The sequence below is a fragment of the Triturus cristatus genome, chromosome 11 (genome assembly GCF_964204655.1).
Source record: "Triturus cristatus chromosome 11, aTriCri1.1, whole genome shotgun sequence".
NCBI lineage: Eukaryota > Metazoa > Chordata > Amphibia > Caudata > Salamandridae > Triturus > Triturus cristatus.
This window is the reverse complement of record NC_140594.1, coordinates 1,150,249,836-1,150,267,602: the sequence shown is the minus strand read 5'-3', so window position 1 is coordinate 1,150,267,602 and position 17,767 is coordinate 1,150,249,836. Positions and strand designations below refer to the sequence as shown.

At 47.2% G+C, this 17,767-nt stretch overlaps 1 protein-coding gene across 1 annotated transcript in view; it reads left to right on the top strand.

Annotated features, from left to right (window-relative positions):
* LOC146788619 (uncharacterized) overlaps positions 1 to 17,767 on the top strand; it is a 1,185,638-nt gene that overhangs the window by 942,442 nt on the left and 225,429 nt on the right. The window contains exons 49-51 of the mRNA XM_085635786.1: positions 16,210 to 16,329; positions 16,648 to 16,853; positions 17,668 to 17,743. Coding sequence (XP_085491912.1) covers positions 16,210 to 16,329; positions 16,648 to 16,853; positions 17,668 to 17,743 — 402 coding nt within the window. The remainder of the gene's footprint in view (positions 1 to 16,209; positions 16,330 to 16,647; positions 16,854 to 17,667; positions 17,744 to 17,767) is intronic.

The following is a 17,767-nucleotide window of genomic DNA, read 5'->3' as shown; positions in this document are numbered from 1 at the left end:
CGGGATGAAGATGGCAGAAAAACGCCATCAGTCCCGGTCAATGTAAAGAGGATTGACGTCGAGGAGAAGTACGGCGCTAACCTGTTCACCATCTATCCACGGTTCAATGTCGAGGAAGCGTTGAAGGGCAGCGTCAAGGCAAGGGGTGGCGATTTCGATATTACCATTGACGCACAGTCCTCGTTTAACTTCAAGGAGCCTATCAACTGCAAGACCACCATGTTGCTTGCTGCCAAGATCCCAATCAAATTTGAGGCATCGCCGAAGATCAACATTGAGGTCCACACAGACAACCACGCGCCGACGATGATCACAGTCAACAAGCAGGTGGACATCGAGGCATCAAGACAGGTTTACATTGAGAACTTTCTGGGCATCCCCAAGATGCTTGAGGCAAGAAGGAAAAGTAGACATATCTATTCCTCTCCAGACTTGGAGTATTAAAGAACATGCTCTACTTCAAGGGGCTCACCATGTTCTCCTCCGCCAGCACTCTCTCTGCCTCCTCCAACATCTCTTCCTCCACCTCCGACTCCTCCATCAACACCTCTGACGCCAGTTGGTCCCACACTGAGGCCCACATCTTGGCCTAGATGGCACCACCATTCTAGGCACCACTGTCACAGCTCAAAAGCTCATCTCCATCATCTAGGTGCTCCCGTCATTACCAGACACACTATGGAGACATCATCCACTGCTACAGAAAATATTGGATGATATCACTACTTTTCAGGAGGTCTTGGTGAGGGGAGCTGCAAAACTTAATATTGCAATCTCAACTCTAACACCAACAACATCAATAATCTTTGAAACCCTTCAATATAGGTCAGCATCAAGACCTTTGCAGCCCTTATTGCCAGGACTATTAGAATCAGCTATAGACCTCTTCTTGACACCAGCCTCTACCAAGCCAGCTCCATTCAGGCTTCAGAAAAAATGCCGCACTCCGAAGCAGGATCCTGCCTTTCTCCGTACTGACCCAACACCAGACTCTGCCATTGTGGTAGCGGCAAAGAAAAACCATGCCACTACCCCCACTTCAGCAGTTCTTCCTGATAAGGGGAGTCAGAGGTCAGACTCCGTGGGTCGTAAGGTTTGCAATAAGGCAGAAACCACAATTAAATAAGGCAGAAACCACAATTAAAGTGGCATTGCAGCCTGCATGGAGAAAGGCAGAGTGCGCATGACTGGTTTGGGCGGCCCCAGTGGGATACTTTCCCCTCTTTTGTTACCCACTCCAGTGGGGGGAAGCCTATCTTGTTATCTGGCAGAGTGACAAAACATAACAAAAGACGCTTGGTCTGAATATTTTACAAAATGTATATCGTCTCAGGTTCACCAAGTCCTCCACTGTTCATCCCTCCGAAACCGACCAGTTTCCAACTGCCACTGTTACGGCTGAAAATCAATATCCTCTTACAAAAGCAAGCGGTGTAACCCATTCCTCACCAGAAATGATGTACAGGCACTTATTCCAGGTATTTTCTGGTGAAAAAGAAAGACAAGAACAAATTCAGACCCATTCTTGACCTCAAAACAGCCAACAAGTTGATTTGGTGAGAAAAGTTCCAGATGCTGCCATTACACCAAATCTATCCCCAATTACACCAGGGGGATAGTCTTTGCTCCATCGACCTTCAAGACACGTACTTTCATATTCCAATCGCCAGAAGCATTGAAAGTTCTTGAGGTTCATAGTGGGGACAAACCACTATCAGTACCAGGTACTTTCATTTGATATCAAGTCAGCACCCAGAACTTTCTCGAAGTACATGACAGTAGTGGCTGCCTATCTCAGGAAACACAAACTATTTATATAGCTATACCTAGTTGATTGGCTAACCAAGGCATCAACGTCTCAGGAAGCTCAACTTGACTACAACTAGATTTGAGAACTCCATCAAAGGTTAGGTCTTCATATCATCTACCGCTAAAGGCCTTTCGCCTGTCATTCAGATCTCACTCACTTTGTGTTCAGATGGACAATTCAACCACCATATACTATCTCAATAAGCAGGGAGGGACGAGATCCAACCCCTCTCACAAGGCCCACACAATATGGAAATAGCGCCAGGGATCTAAGGGTCACCACAACTCACCTTCCAGGTGTGTAAGTTGCACAGACAGGCTACTAGAAGAAAACCATGAGTGGGTCTTACACGACGTCTTTCAACTGTGGGGCACCCCCAGCAATTGACTTGTCCGCCACCGCAGAAAACAAAAAACGTGATAGCTTCACCTCAAGGTACTTTCAGCCAGGTACACTAGATCAAGTGGTCCGGAAGATTTCTTTACTCTTTCCCGCTGATTTCCCTGTTTCCATCAGTCTTCATCAAGCTGTCCCATATGAGGGCCATGATAATCCTATCTGAAAGAGACACGTTAGTGATAGATTCCTTACCTTAGAATATTTCCCAGGCGTCAGTCTGGATCCGGAGAGTTTTCTGCTTAGCAGTACCCCTGCGCGCCGGGATGACGTCACGGGGGCTACTTAGGCACCACCCATGCGCGCTGATGTCAGTTCTTTCTTTTTCCATGCCGAAAGTGCAGATCTGGATTGAGCACATACCTCGGTCATTTTTTGACCACTTTTTTGAGATTTTTGTCTCCTTCTCTTGTCTCCTGGTGCACGTAGGGATGCCCGATTTTAAGTCTTGTGGGTCGTGCCACCGTAATATGTCGCTGGCGGACCCCCATGATGTCTGCCTCTACTGCCTGGAGAACGACCACGACTCCCGGGATTGTCGGGACTGCCGTGCCTTGGCCCCGAAGGCATTACGGGAGCGGCGCCGGAAGTTGCTGGAGGTCCAGCACTCCTCTCACTGCCTCTCCGGGTCTAGGGGCCGTCGCTCCTCGGACTCTAGGTCTTCACCTTGAGATTCCGGTAAGCGACACCATAAGAAGAAGTCGAAGAAGCGTGTTCACTCTCCGATGTCCCCCCGTCGCTCCCCGAAGGCGGGCGAGGGGGACAGGGGCTCTGCCCCTGTGGCTCCTCTGGAGACTGGGAATCCCGTGGCCTACCCGGGTTCGTCGGCGACTCCCGAACGGAGGCAAGAGTTTCTTGGTGCCTTGGACAACCTGTTTAGGCCTCGGGCTCCCGCCGGTGTGCCTGCGGGCCCCGCGGCCCCGTGTCCAGATCCTGTTGACCCGTGGCACCGCCTCCGGCGCCAGCCCCGGAGCCACTGGATCCAACGCCCGTGGCTCCGGCCCCGGCGCTGCCCTTGGCTCCAGCCCCAGTGCTGCCCCAGGCTCCGGCACAGGCGCCGCACTGAGTGCCATTTATCCCGCCCCTGCCCCGGTCCTCGGACCATTTCTTTCTGACCTGGGATCCTCATTGGGATCTGGTTCCAGGTCAGCCCCGGCCGGTGCCACTGGCACCCTATCCGGCTCCGGTCCTACCGCCGCGGCCGGCTCCTTCTACCCCGGAGCCGGATGAGGACTGGGACAGCTCCGAGGACCCCCTTGCGCGGCAGTGTGACTGCGAGCAGGATTGGGTGGATGACCTTCAAGATGCGGGTGCACTTGATGTGTCTTCTGACCCGGGGTTTGCCTCGCCTCCACCTACTATGGAGGAGGGAGCTTCCTACACTATGGTGCTGCGTCGAGCTGCGGAGACTCTCCATCTCGACCTCCCTACTGTGGCCCTTAAGGCCAACCTCCTTACGGAGGTGCTCCAGACGGCATCTACGTCGTTGGAGCCGCTGCTGCCTGTCAATGAGGCCCTTTCCGAAGTTCTATTTGGTACTTGGTTGCGGCCGGCCACGGGGGTGCCGGTGGATAAGAACGTCGCTAGGCGTCATCACCCGGCACTGGTGATCCCGCCTTCTTGACCACTCACCCCACGCCTGAGAGCCTGGTCATTCAGACCTCAACATCGCAGAGTGCCTTTCCCTCTACTCCGCCGGATAAGGACTCTAAGAGGCTGGACCAATATGGCAAGAGGTTGTTCTCCTCAGCCAGTTTGGGGTTGAGGTCGGTTAATACCGCCTGCATATTGGGCTGTTACTCCTACGCAGTGTGGGATTCGATGGCGGAGGTTCTGCCTCAGTGCTCTGAGGAGGTCCAGGCTGTCCTTTCCCAAGTGATTGCAGAGGGCAAGGATGCGGCGAAGTTTGCCATCAGGTGTGGTTTGGACACTGCTGAATCGCTGGGCAGGGCGATTTCCACAACGGTGGCGTTGCGGTGCCACGCCTGGTTGCATTCCACTGGGTTCTCACCCGATGTCCAGAACTCGCTCATGGACATGCCCTTCGATGGCTCCCGCCTCTTTGGTGATAAGGCTGACAATGCCTTGGAGCGCTTTAAAGATTCTCGTGCCACGGCCAAGTCTTTGGGACTTTCCTCGTGGCCAGGGCAGGGGTACCCAGGCGCGCTCTTCCAGCAAGCCTGTGCAGAACCAGCCTCAGCGAGGCCGCGGACGTGGTCAGTCCACTTCCACCCCCGCTGCTTCCGCCTTGAAACCTTCCTAATCTGGGCTTCAGGGGGCAGGGTTCGCCTCCACCTCCACCACTGGAGCGAGATCACGTCAGACAAGTGGGTGCTGCAGATAATCTGGCAAGGTTACTCGCTTCCCTTTCTGTCCTCCCCTCCAGCCATGCCACCTCGGTACCACTGCATGTCGGGGGATCATTTGGCTCTTCTCCGTCAGGAAGTCTCGTCCTATTGGCCAAGGGGGCCATTGAGCGCATTCCTGGGCCAGAAGTAGGACGTGGTTGTTATTCCCACTACTTTCTGGTCCCCAAGAAGGACAAGGGGGGCTTGCACCCCATCTTGGAGCTCCAGGACGTCAATCGCTTCCTCCGGAAGGAGAAGTTCAAGATGCTCACTCTCGCTCAGGTCCTGACTGCCCTGGACCCTGGAGACTGGATGGTAGCATTGGACTTGCAGGATGCTTATTTTAACATCCCTCTCCTGCTGGCCCACCGGTGTTACCTGCGGTTCATGGTGGGCCAGGAGCATTTTCAGTTTGCTGTGCCCCCCTTCGGCCTTACCAGCGCCCCTCGGGTGTTCACGAAAGTGATGGTGGTCGTCGCAGCTCATCTGCACAGGTCCGGGGTGTCCTCCCGAACAGCGAGTCCGGGATATTCGGGCTATGGTTCCGCTCTTTCAGCCTCTATCCCGGGTTGCAGTCAGGATGACCCTCCGGCTTCTGTGCCTGATGGCCTCCTGCATCCTGCTGGCGCCGCATGCCAGATGGCATATGCGGGCTCTGCAGTGGGACCTGAAATTCCAGTGGGCGCAGCATCAGGGCAACCAGTCCGATCATGTCCAGATCTCGAAGGGCACTGCACGGCAATTGCAGTGGTGGCTCACAAATCGCGATTGGGTCAATGGCAGATCCCTCTCCCTTCCCCAACCGGAGCACACAGTAGTGACGGATGCGTCCCTCCTGGGTTGGGGAGGCCACATGGGAGAGGCAGAGATCACAGGTCTCTGGTCTCCGGCGGAGTCCCGGCTTCATATCAACCTTCTGGAGCTGCGGGCGATCCGGCTTGCACTGAAGGCATTCCTTCCCTCTGTCCGGGGAAGTGTAGTGCAGGTGTTCACGGACAAAACCACCGCCATGTGGTATTGCAAAAAACAGGGCGGGTTGGGGTCCTGGACCTTATGTCAGGAGGCTCTGTGCCTCTGGACATGGCTGGGACATCAAGGCATTACCTTGGTGGTTCAACACCTGGCAGGTTCACTGAACGCCAGGGTGGACAAACTCAGCTGCCGGTGAATGGTGGATCACGAGTGGCGTCTGACCTTGGACGTGGCGCAAAGTCTCTTGCTGCGATGGGGAGAGCCTTGGTTAGATCTATTCGCCAACGAAGAGAACACACAATGTGATCAGTCCTGCGCGTTGGAATTTCCAAGGCGGCACTCGCTCGGAGACGCTTTTCGTCTCGAGTGGAGCTGTGGTCTGTTGTACGCCTTTCCGCCTTCCCGCCTTCAGAGTGCTGAAGAAGATCAGGCGCGACCGGGCCCAAGTTATTCTTGTGGGTCCGGACTGGGTCCGGACTGCTTGGAAATTGAGCGGCGACAGTTGACACCTTTCGATCTTCCTCCCGAAGTCTGTGATGTCATCCTGGCAGCCAGGCGTACCTCCACTAAAATGGTGTACGACTGTAGGTGGAACACGTTTGTGGCATGGTGCACAGCTAATACTGTGGATCACCGTTCTGCCCCTCTTTCTGAGGTTCTTCTGTTCCTTCTCTCTTTGGCCCAGCAGGGTTCTGCTCTGGGCACTGTTAAAGGTTATCTTTCAGCCATCTTTGCCTTTCTACGGCTTCCAGATCAGCTTTCTCTTTTTAAGTCCCCGGTTGTTAACCGTTTTCTTAAGGGCATTACGCATACGTTCCCACCTGTGCCCTTCATAATGTCTCAGTGGCACTTGAATCTTGTCTTGATTTTTCTGATGTGCGCTCCCTTTGAGCCCTTTCATAACTGTCCCTTACGTCTTCTTACTCTCAAGATGGCTTTCCTGGTAGCTATCACCTCTGCCAGGAGAGTGAGTGAGCTCCAGGCTCTTTCTTCCAAACCTTTCTGTTCATCCGGACAAGGTGGTTCTGAGGACAGGTCCTTCTTTCTTGCGAAAGGTTGTCACGCCCTTCCACATCGGGCAGACCATCACTTTGCCCACCTTTTTCTTTTTTCCGCCTCCGCATCCTTCAATTAAAGAGGAGTGGCTCCACCGACTGGACCCAAAACGTGTGCTCGCATTCTATCTGCAGCGTACACAGCAGTTCCGGGTGGTTGATCAGCTCTTTGTTGGCTACGTGGGCGCCAAAAGAGGTCGGGTGGTGCACAAACGGACTATCTCCCAGTGGGTAGTTCTGTGCATCAAAGCCTGTTACTCCTTGGCCAAGAAGGAGCCTCCTATGGGACTGCGTGCCCATTCGACCAGGGCAACTGCAGCCACTACTGCCTTGGGATGCAGTGTCCCCTTGCAGGATATTTGTCAGGCAGCTACGTGGGCCTCGCTGCACACGTTTACCAAGCACTACTGCCTTGACAGTCAGGTCCGGAGAGACGGCTTCTTTGGCCGTTCTGTGCTCCGTGACTTTCTGGTGTAATCTTGTTCACAGACCCACCACTGGGGTTGGTATTGCTGGGGTATCTATTCTAAGGTAAGGAATCTATCTCTGACGTGTCTCTTTCAGATGCACAAGTTACTACTTGTGTAACGATATATCTGTAAGAGACATTATTTAGCGATAGATTCCTTACCGCCCCACCCATCCTCCCCGTTCTGCGAACTGATTACTAGGGTTAAGGTCATCCCCTTTTAGGGCCCTAGTTTTATGTACCAAAGGTCAGTTTCTCGCATGACTCTGCGTTTCGGCGTGAAAACTTGTGTACAGAACTGACGTCAGCGCGCATGGGTGGCGCCTAAGTAGCCTCCGTGACATCATCCCGGCGCGCATGACGCCAGTGACAGGCACGGAGCTGCACAGCACAACCTACTGGCGTGCAGTGGTACTGCTAAGAAGAAAACTTTCCGGATCCAGACTGACGCCTGGGGAATATTCTAAGATAAGGAATCTATCACTAACTAATGTCTCTTACAGATATATCGTTACACAAGTAATAACTTGTGCAATAGCTCCGGAGTGGCCATGTCAATTGTGGTTCACGGACCTCCTTCATCGGTCCATCCATCCACATCTCAAGCTGCCATGCAGACCAGGCCTGCTAATGAGGTTCGGAGACCAGATGATATACCCCAATAGCTCCTCTTTGAATATGGCGGCATGGCTCTGGAGCTAGTGCAATACGGACACTTGAATCTACAGCAGGACTATAAGGATGTCCATATAGAGTCTAAAGCGCAATGCACCCGTTCCGCATCTGCCTTCAAGTGGAAGAGAGTTTGCATTTGGTGTTCCTCTAAGAACGTGGACAAGGGAAATGCTTTCTTCCATACTTTCTCCATCTGGCAAAATCCTGCTTGCAATTCTCTTCTCTAAAGGTTCACCTGGCAGCCCTAACTGCCCACAGAACATTTCCTTCACAAACCTCTTTTTTCAAAATCCCCATCATCAAGAATTTTCTAGAAGGGTTGAAGAAGGTTTACCCTCCCATTCGGCATCTGTCACCTCCCTGGGAGCTTAACATTGTAGTCTCTCATCTTATCCAGCCTCCCTGTGAGCATATTCACAGGGACTCCATGCAACACCTTTCTTGGAAGATAGCTTTCCTTGTAGCAATAACATCAATTTGCAGGCGTTAGTGGGATTCAAGCTCTTTGTGTTCACGAACAATACACAGTCTTCCACTCGGTAAAGTGGTTATGAGGACTCATCCGAAATTCCTCCCTAAGGTTATTTTGGACTTCCATGTTAACCAGATCATAGCTTTACCTACATTCTTTCAGAATCCCTCCAGCTGAAAGAACTCCTAATTCCCTGATGTGAGAAGAGTTTTGAATTTCTATCTCGATAAGATATGAGACATTCGCAGATTGAACAAATTGTTTATCATCGATGGTCCGGTACATACGGGTTTAGCTACTTCCAAATAAGCCTTCTCCCGATGGATAGTTTCCTGAATCCTTTTGTGCTATCAGAAAGCTAACAAGACACTTTCAGCTAAATCTAAAGCACACTCCACTAGAGGTAAAGCGACTACAGCTGCTTTATTGAGGAATATCCCTATTCTAGATATTTGCAAAGCAACCATGTGGGGATCTGATCATACATTTACTAAGCATTACTGCATGGACTCTGATGCTAGAGTGGACGCTCAAGTAGGACAGGCCTCCCTCAGACATCTGTTGCTTAAAATAGTTTACTCTCCGTCTTCTCCACTGCTTTTAGGTAGGGATGGGCTTGCTACTCTATTCAGTGCTTATGACTATAAATGGAAATCCCCTTCCAGAAATTGAATAGTTTCTTACCTTTCTCTTGTAGGGAATTTCCATTATAGTCATAAGCTACCCTCCCTCCTCTCTGGTAGAGTGGACAGAAGTAACCAGAGAACCTATATATCATCACACATCACCTCAAAAAGAACTGAAGCAACTGCCACCTGCTCAGCATGATGGGATACTGGTGGTCCCTGGGTTCTTAAAGGCACAGTCTATTTTAATCCATATAATGACAGACCATGGGGCTACACTGTGCTGCTCTCCTTCATCTCTACGCTCTACCCAAAATGGGTTTGTGAAAGATTTTTATGCTGTTCTGAAATAACATGAAATTTTACATATAGATATTTCTCCTGGTCCCTTTTGTAAGTACAAGATGAAAAATTGGGCCATTGTAGCCTAGTCCTATAGGCTGCATAATAATTTCTTTATTAAGTGACTCTGCAGGCCTTTCTGAAGAAAGGCGAACATCTACACTTAAGGAGATCTGTTGTGAAAAGGTGATACAGGGTCCCTGCGCATGGGCGAGACTATTCTGTGCTTATGACTATAATGGAAATTCCCCTACGAGAGAACTGGAGTTACAGGTAACAATCTATTCCGTCTTCGTCCTCTTTGTAAGATGCTGATAAGACTTGTTTGTTTGTATAATAGCTTCATATGATCAAGTGGTTTCTGCCTGAGGCTGTTAGAATGCCCCATCCTGCCCTTTGTCCCTGTGATTCTCATTAGCAAAACTATTATAATGCAGACTGAACTGGTCAGTAGCCTGATTTAAATAGCCATTATCAATGCTTCTGTTATGCATTTTCTACTTCTTGAGTTCCCAAAAAAGTGGCTATACATTTTTCAGTAAAAAATGATGTTTAGTCCAGGGCAAGATGGCCGCTGACTGATTGCAGGATACAGTCGCTTCAAACCACCCTCCTCAATTTCGCCTAAAAACTTGGATAAATACCGAGTAACCTAGAATAATGTCGGTATGAATAACAAAATAAACCTTTCCTACCTGATCGTGGACATTTTAGCACTCCGGTGGTTCACCAAGACAAGAGCACTGCTCGGCGACAGATTGTTCTTATACCGCTGCAAAAACTCTCTGGGAAGTCTTGGCAGAATCAAGAGCATTATGTCACCCAAAGCGTCAAAGCCACTGAGAGATGCGGCAACGACCAAACGATCGCAACCGCCAGCAATGGACATTAGGGAAAACCCCGCGAAGGAAAAAGACAGGAAGTCTTCGATGGTAGCTGGCCGTACGGCGTCGATGCTGCGTAAGAGTTTGAAACCAGCAGAAGTATTGCATGATAATGGCGGCATTGGCGGAGGCCAGGAGAATGTCGTCTCAAAGGGAAATGTGGCAGGAAAGGACCCGACTCTCAGGCAGCCCTCAGTCAAAGAGTCGTTTGCGGTGAAGGTCCCGGAATCTGTGGAGCCCCTGGCGCTGATTGCGCCACAGAAAGCAGCGGTGCCGACAGACTCCGAGACGAGTCGGAAGCAGCGGCAGAGACAGAACAAGCAGGGGGATGCGGATGCAGATACAGCCTGTTCAGGTGAGGAGCCGGAGGCAGAGTTATGGAGCGAATCCTCCGATGGAATACAAGTACAGGAATCAAGTAAGATGGTGCAAAAAATGCCGCCACAGGTCCTAAGGGAGGATACAGGAAGAAATGATGGCAGAAAACTGACTGGGGATACAAAAACGGGAGGCATAGCAACTATAAGGAAAATAATTAATATGGCAGATATTCCTGAGGGGGTGGTTCCTGCAACACCCGACGGGGAGTGCTTTTTTTCCGTGAATGAGGACTCTGGTTCAGAGTCTTATCTTTCTAGTGAGCTGGGGGATGAAAGCCAAGATGTAAGCTCTGTCTCTGACTCTGATTCTGATACTGCAGCTAAATCCTCTATTCAGAAAGCGCCACTAGGGCATGCAAACTCCCAGAGATGTAAAAGGCGAGCTAAAATAAATCCCTCAAGCAGCCCTCAACTTCAATCCTCCTATTCGAAACTCTGTTGGGATTACTCCGCAACGGCTTCATTATATCAGGAGGATGAAGCTGAGGGGGGAGTCAAGGGGGTAGTTAATGAGGGTGCTTCCACTTCAACTCCCTCATTGGGTCTATTGTATGAGACTCTTATCCAGATGCAAGTAGAGGCCAGAACCGAGAGTCGAAGAGCTAAGGTGGCGACGAAAAAGATACAGAGCTCCATGAGAAAAATGAATAAACTATATGAGGAAATGACGGATAGAGTATCACATGTGGAGGAGCGCACAGCCAGCCTAGAAGATGACGTTTCTCGTTGGCAGGCCTTCAAAGACTCGCATGAGAAGATGTCAGAGGACATAAGATGGAAACTGGAAGATTATGAAAATCGGCAGCGCCAGAATGACATTAGACTACTGGGGGTGGCTGAAGGGATGGAGGGAGAGAATGTAAGGACCTATGTAATAAATTTGTTAAAGGGGGCTTTCCCAGATATTATCAAATGGAATTGGGAGAATGAGGTGCAGAGGGTCCACCGGTTTCCATTGGTACAAAGAAAGTCATACGGGGAGTCGCAGACTGCGAAACCTAGAGCTATCCTTATATACATTGGGAATTTCTTAGCCAGGCAAGATATAATGAATAAGGCAAGACCAGAGGCCAGGCGTAGCTATGAGGGGGCCACATGTTTTGCAAGACCAGACTTTTGCCATGCTACGGTGGAGAGGAGGTGGCGCCTCAGGCAATTGATAGCCCCAGTACAGAAGTTAGGCTATGAAGCATTCCTACTCTACCCAGCGAGACTCAAGATCATTGTCAATGGAAATGTTAAGATGTTCACCTCTGAGATAAAAGCTCATCTATATATCGATGAGCTCAAGGGACAGAAGGTGGGATAGGTGATTTGTAGATACTGTAGTCTTAGTTAGAAATTCTAGGGTTGTTAACTTTCTTAACTTTTTATCCAGGTCTTCTCTTCCCAAGATGTTTTTTTTTTTTTTCATTAAGGTTGAGCACTATCGTTAGTGGTGGAGTGGGAGGGAGTAGGTAGGTTAATACTCAATGAGGGGGGGGTTGACACGACTGCTGCTTTCAATAGCTGCCACACATAGGTCACGGTTGACCTATTTGCCTGTAGATGGGGGTGGGGGGGAGGGGGTGTTTGGGCGGGTGCTTGAGTGGCTCGAGTAAGGAAGGGAGGGTCAAGGGGGGGGGCGGTTGGATTCGTAAGTTATGCATTTTTTCACAGCATGTATCGTATTGCATATTCATTAATGCTTCTCAAGGGCTATGTTAGTTACTTCAAGGTATTGGCTTTTCTAAGTGGGGGTACATTTGATGTGTTTTAATGTTGTGTAGAATTGCATCAATTAATATATGTGGGCTAAATGATATTAACAAAAGACTGAGAGCGGCTGCTTTATTCAAAACACTCTGGGTAGATATTCTCTGTCTTCAAGAAACACATATTGAGGGAGGTAAGGGATATCTTCTGGAGCAACTGGGTTTTCATCTGCTGGTGCATTCGAAGCAGGGGACAAGGAGAAGGGGAGTTGCAATTCTAGCCAAGAGTAGGGAGGTTGTGGTAAATAGAAAAAAAGAGGATCAATGGGGGAGATGGGTACTGGTGGAAATAATATATAAGGGAGAGAAGTGTACGGTGGTTACACTATACGGCTCCACTGAGGACGATCCGGAGGTCTTCCAATTTTTAGACACTGAGTTGGCTCACTGGCCAGAACCCATAATATGCTGTGGTGATTTTAATATACATGATCCATGTAGCTCATTTGCGCAAGAAGGGGGGAAATATACTGGCAGAAAGAAGAAGATGTACAGGGCCTTGTCTGCTATGGTACACCACAACTCTCTGATTGAACCATGGGTTAAGTTGTACCCCCATAGGGAAGGTAGTACCTTCTTCTCTGCACCGCTCAAAGTTATGGTTAGACTTGATTATTTTTTAATTTCTAGTTCTCTCACTACAGGATTATTGATGGAAAAGCAACCTAGGATCATTTCAGATCATAATCCCCTCATCTTAGTAGTGAATCTAGGGCAGTCACAAAGGAAAATTTCACAGTGGACATTCGAGAGAGCAGTATTAAAAGATGAAGGATATAGAGAACATATGAGCACATGGATTAAGAGGTTTTGGGCAGTGAACAGAGGGACAGCATCCCCAGGAATGGTATGGGATGCGTTTAAAGCTGGTATCAGGGGGGAGACTCTCAGCTACACTGGCTATAAACGTAAGATGGATAAGGCTAGATTGGATGATCTGATTAAGGAGCTGGGTAAGGCGGAAAACGGGTTGGTACAAGGAATTCGATTAAAACTACCTTTAGAGGATCTCTTGCTTAAAATTATGCTGATTAAAACCGAAACTATGGAGAATATTGCTACAAAAGCAGCAGTTAGTTATCTAACAAGAAAAGAGAATTCATATGAATTAAGTGAGAGAGTGGGGCACATATTAGCCGTCCGTACAAGACAGAAAGCAGCGGTGGCAGATATTAAGGAGGTTACAGATGGACAGGGAAACCTGATTTGAGACTCCGATGCTATTAGAGAAGTCTTTAAGCAATTTTACTCTGATCTGTATTCCCGAGACGGTGGAAATCACATAGTTGATGTTGCAGGGTATATTAGTAATATAGTCCCATCAAAACTCCCGCAGGAAGAGAAAACAGCCTTAGATTTACCAATTCAGTTGGAAGAAGTCAAAACAGCCTTGAACAGTCTTCCCTCAGGCAAAGCGTCCGGCCCTGACCAGATCCCACTTGAGTTTTATAAGGTATTTCAAGATATTCTTATTCAAGACTTTTTTGATATTTTGAGTCTAGCACAGACAGGGGTATCAATTCCTAAATCGTGGGGGGGAGCAGACATTGTAATAATCTTGAAGAAAGGAAAGTCCCCGGTACTCCCCGGACCTTATAGACCTATCACGTTAATGAACGCAGATGTTAAGATATTTTCTAAAATCCTGGCTAAAAGACTGGGTAGAGTCATTGAGAGCATTGTCAGTCCATCACAGCATGGATTTATTCCGGGGAAAGGCACCACCCACCATATCAGGCGGTTGGTTACATTATTTGATGCAACGGAAGTCCTGGGAAACCCTATGGCAGCCTTATTCTTAGACGCAGAGAAGGTGTTTGATAGGGTTTCCTGGGATTACCTCTGGGCAATCATGAGATGGTTTGATATAGGGGAGGGATATATACGAGCAATTCAGACACTATATAGAGACCCTATAGCTAGGATAAGGGTAAATCGAGGGTATTCCTCAACATTTAGGATAAGCAGAGGGACTAGAAAGGGGTGCCCGTCATCCCCATTAGTATTTGCCCTCTTTATTGAACCATATTTACGTAACCTAGAGGCCAACGTTAAGATACCTGCAGTTATGATTAACGGAAGAGCGTGCAAAATATTGGCATACGCGGACGATGTAGCTATCATAACATCTAATCCATCGGAGGCCATTAGGGAGATGGAATGTGAAGCTCTCCGCTTTGGGCAGTTGTCAGGATATAAACTCAATAGCACTAAGACACAGATTGTTAAAAATAAGTATACGCACTGCATTGACAACCGAGTTGTTAATTCGGCAGTATATCTTGGTGTTCAGCTTTCCGCGGAGGTGGGGAATGTGGTAGAGCAGAATATAACCCCTCTCATAGCAACGGTACGACTAGATCTGGAACGGATGAACAATCTTCATTTATCTTTGGTTGGGTGCACCAATGTAATTAAAATGTTAATATTGCCGAAATGTCTTTATTTTTTTAGATCTATTCCTCTGTTTTTTGAGTCTAAGTGGTTTCATGCATTAGAGTTGATTTTGAATAGATTTATTTGGGCTCAGGGGAAAACACGGAGGGCTTATAAATTTATCTCTCTTTCTAGAGAAAGGGGGGGGGGTGGGGTGCACCGGATTTCAGATTGTATTATTGGGCTGCAGCGTTACAATATATGCAGGGCCTAATTGGGGGGGGGCACATGATTGTTGGGACATTAATAGCTCCATGGATGTATATGCAGTGGACTAGGTTTAAGACAGTTAGTGCAGCTATTAAGATCTGGACTGCATTTAGAAAAAAATTTGGATTGGGTAGGCTTAACAGATACACTCGATTATATCGGAATAAGTCATTCCCGGAATTGATTTTTGCAGATAATGTTATGGCAGAATGGGCGAGCAAAGGCATAGGGCAGATAGGGGACATGATGGGTCAAGAGGGAGTAGTGCAGTTCGCGGACCTAATTACTAAGTATCAGTTGGATGTTAGAAGTTTTTTTAAATATCTGCAAATTAGGAGTTTTCTGAACACTAAGAAAGGGGGGCTTGCTGGGTTTGGGAATAATGCAATATTGGATCAAATAAGTAGGGGCCAGGACTGTACAATACGTGGTTTTTATGCAATATTAGCAGAAGCTAAAATGGACGATATTTCTAAGTTTGATAATAAATGGATGGAGAAGCTATCCATTGAGTCGGGATTTTTTCAGGAATCACTGGCTCTTGGATATACCGTTGTGTGTTCAGCCCCACTTCAGGCCCAGCATTACAAAACAATATACGCTTTGTACTATACTCCTGCAAGAATTGCACAATGGGGGGGTACCAAGGGGACGAGTTGTCCAAGATGCAATTCCGTAGGAGCAGATATAATTCATATATTTGCATCTTGTCCTCAGTTATTTACATTAAAACGGGATTTGGAAAGGTTTTTAGCTACACACTTAGGTATCCGGGTCTTGTTTTCACCAAGCTTGGTGTTACTTGGGGTTAGTACAGATCCATCGGTTCCACATCGGGAATTTCTGTTTATAGCAATGGCAGTATATAGATTAATGATCGCCAGGGCTTGGTTGGACACAAGACCTCCGGACATGTATCAGTGGTTGGCAAGTTTATTGTCTGCCTATAATTTGGAAAAAGCAATTTATGCACGTAAAGGTAAAAGGAAGAGGCAACTTGGGCTGAAAATCTGGGAGCCTGTAAGGATATGGAAGGAGGGAATGTGTTAGTTTAAGGACTCTGTTTCTTTTTTTTTTTTTTTTTGTTTTTGTTTGTTCATCTACTTCTTTGTTATACCTGTTTATATACCCATCTATCTTTTGTAATGTTCCTTCAGGCTGTGAAGTAATGACCAAAAAACATCAGTGCTGTATCTTCAATGGGTTATAAAGCAATGTCAATATTAATTGAGCTAATACTGTATATAGGATTATTTTAAATGCAATATACTGGTTAATGCTGTGATAATGATGCATTAATGATGGAATATAAGTAAAATTTTAAAAAATCAATAAAAATGTTTAAAAAAAATGATGTTTAAAAACTAACATTTTCGACAGATGCAGAACTTCAGCCTTTTGACTGGTGCTGCAAAAAACTGGACAATCCAAGCTTTTGTGACAGATACATAGAGAAGCGACCAAGGATTGGATGCACCAGCTATGTGCCATTATTCCCAGGTGAGTCTGAAAGATGTTTAACAATACTGGACATGGGTTAGCTTCAAATGCTGTTATTATTTGATTTCCACCAAATTTTGATACACGTTATGCAGTGGGTTCTGTCTTGGGTTTTGCAATGACTTCTTTAATATATTTAAACTAGATTGGCATACAAAAGTAATGCCAATGTCAAAATATTTAAAATATTTATTAATGTCTGGTCATAGGTAATACACCCAATTAGAGAAAATCCTTCTGGCCTTTCCACCCATCAGTGTTAATGCTCACAAACCATGCATTAACACCACAATAACTCATGATGTCTTTCTGTTGCAGCCTGGATGTACGGAGACCCCCACATTACCACTCTGGATGCACATAGGTACACCTTCAATGGCCTAGGAGACTTTACTCTCTTGAACGCACAGGGCACTGGGTCATCTTTTATTTTACAAGGACGTACCACTCAAACTGGAACAGCTCTGGCTACCAACTTTAACGCCTTTGCTTCTCAGTACATCTCCGGGGGCAAGAAAATACAGGTTAGTGTTGAACATCAACAGCAGAAGCATTCTCACATCACTGCAAAGGTATGATATGTAGCACAGTGTAAGGAAACAGGCTAGAAATGTGATATATATGACGGAGCCAGCTGAAAAAGTAAAACTGTAATGCATTGGTGTTGATAGAGCACTACGGAGCAGGGTTGAGTCCTCAGTTCAAGTTTCAGTGAAGATCACAATTTACAAAATGTTGTAGGTAATTAAATCATGGATGGAAAACCTGTGCCTATGTATGAAGTGGGAATCTACCGCAGCACACTTCAGCATTAGACATTTTAAAGTGGGCGGGGAGTAGAGGGTTAAATTGCTAAAATGTTTGCTCTATAGGTAGGAGAAAGGTGATGTTTACTTTAAAAGGTGTTTCTCTAGTTCAGCTTTAAATTGAAGGTTCCACCAAGATGGATATATGGAATGTAGAGGGAAAATCACTGCTTTCATGGTGTTGCATAAGGTAAAGAGTTAAATTGTCAGAGCTGTATTCGGCAGGGTGTCCTATTGACAATATGTTAGAGCAGAGGGCAGACAATCTTTGCTGTCCAGAAAGATGTTTGTTAATGGAGAAAATTCTCTTTGTGAAGCAGCATTCAGAAGCTTTACAAAAGGTATATAGGTGAGGATTTTCAAAAAGCATCCCCATCACACTAAATTCTGGTTTAGGGCGAGTTTGGGAAAGTTGGCAATTATTAAAAAAGTATTGTCAAAATAGACGCAGTACTTAGCCAAGTAGTCATGCAGTCTCAGGAATAGGATGTGCGGAGAAGCACTTTTCTTAACGTGATCTATTGTCTTACAGGTGGAGTGGTTTCTTCAAAATGACACACTACAAGTTGCATTGAACAAGAACATTGTAAACTTTATATATTCTGAAGGTACAGTGAAAAATCTTCCTTAAG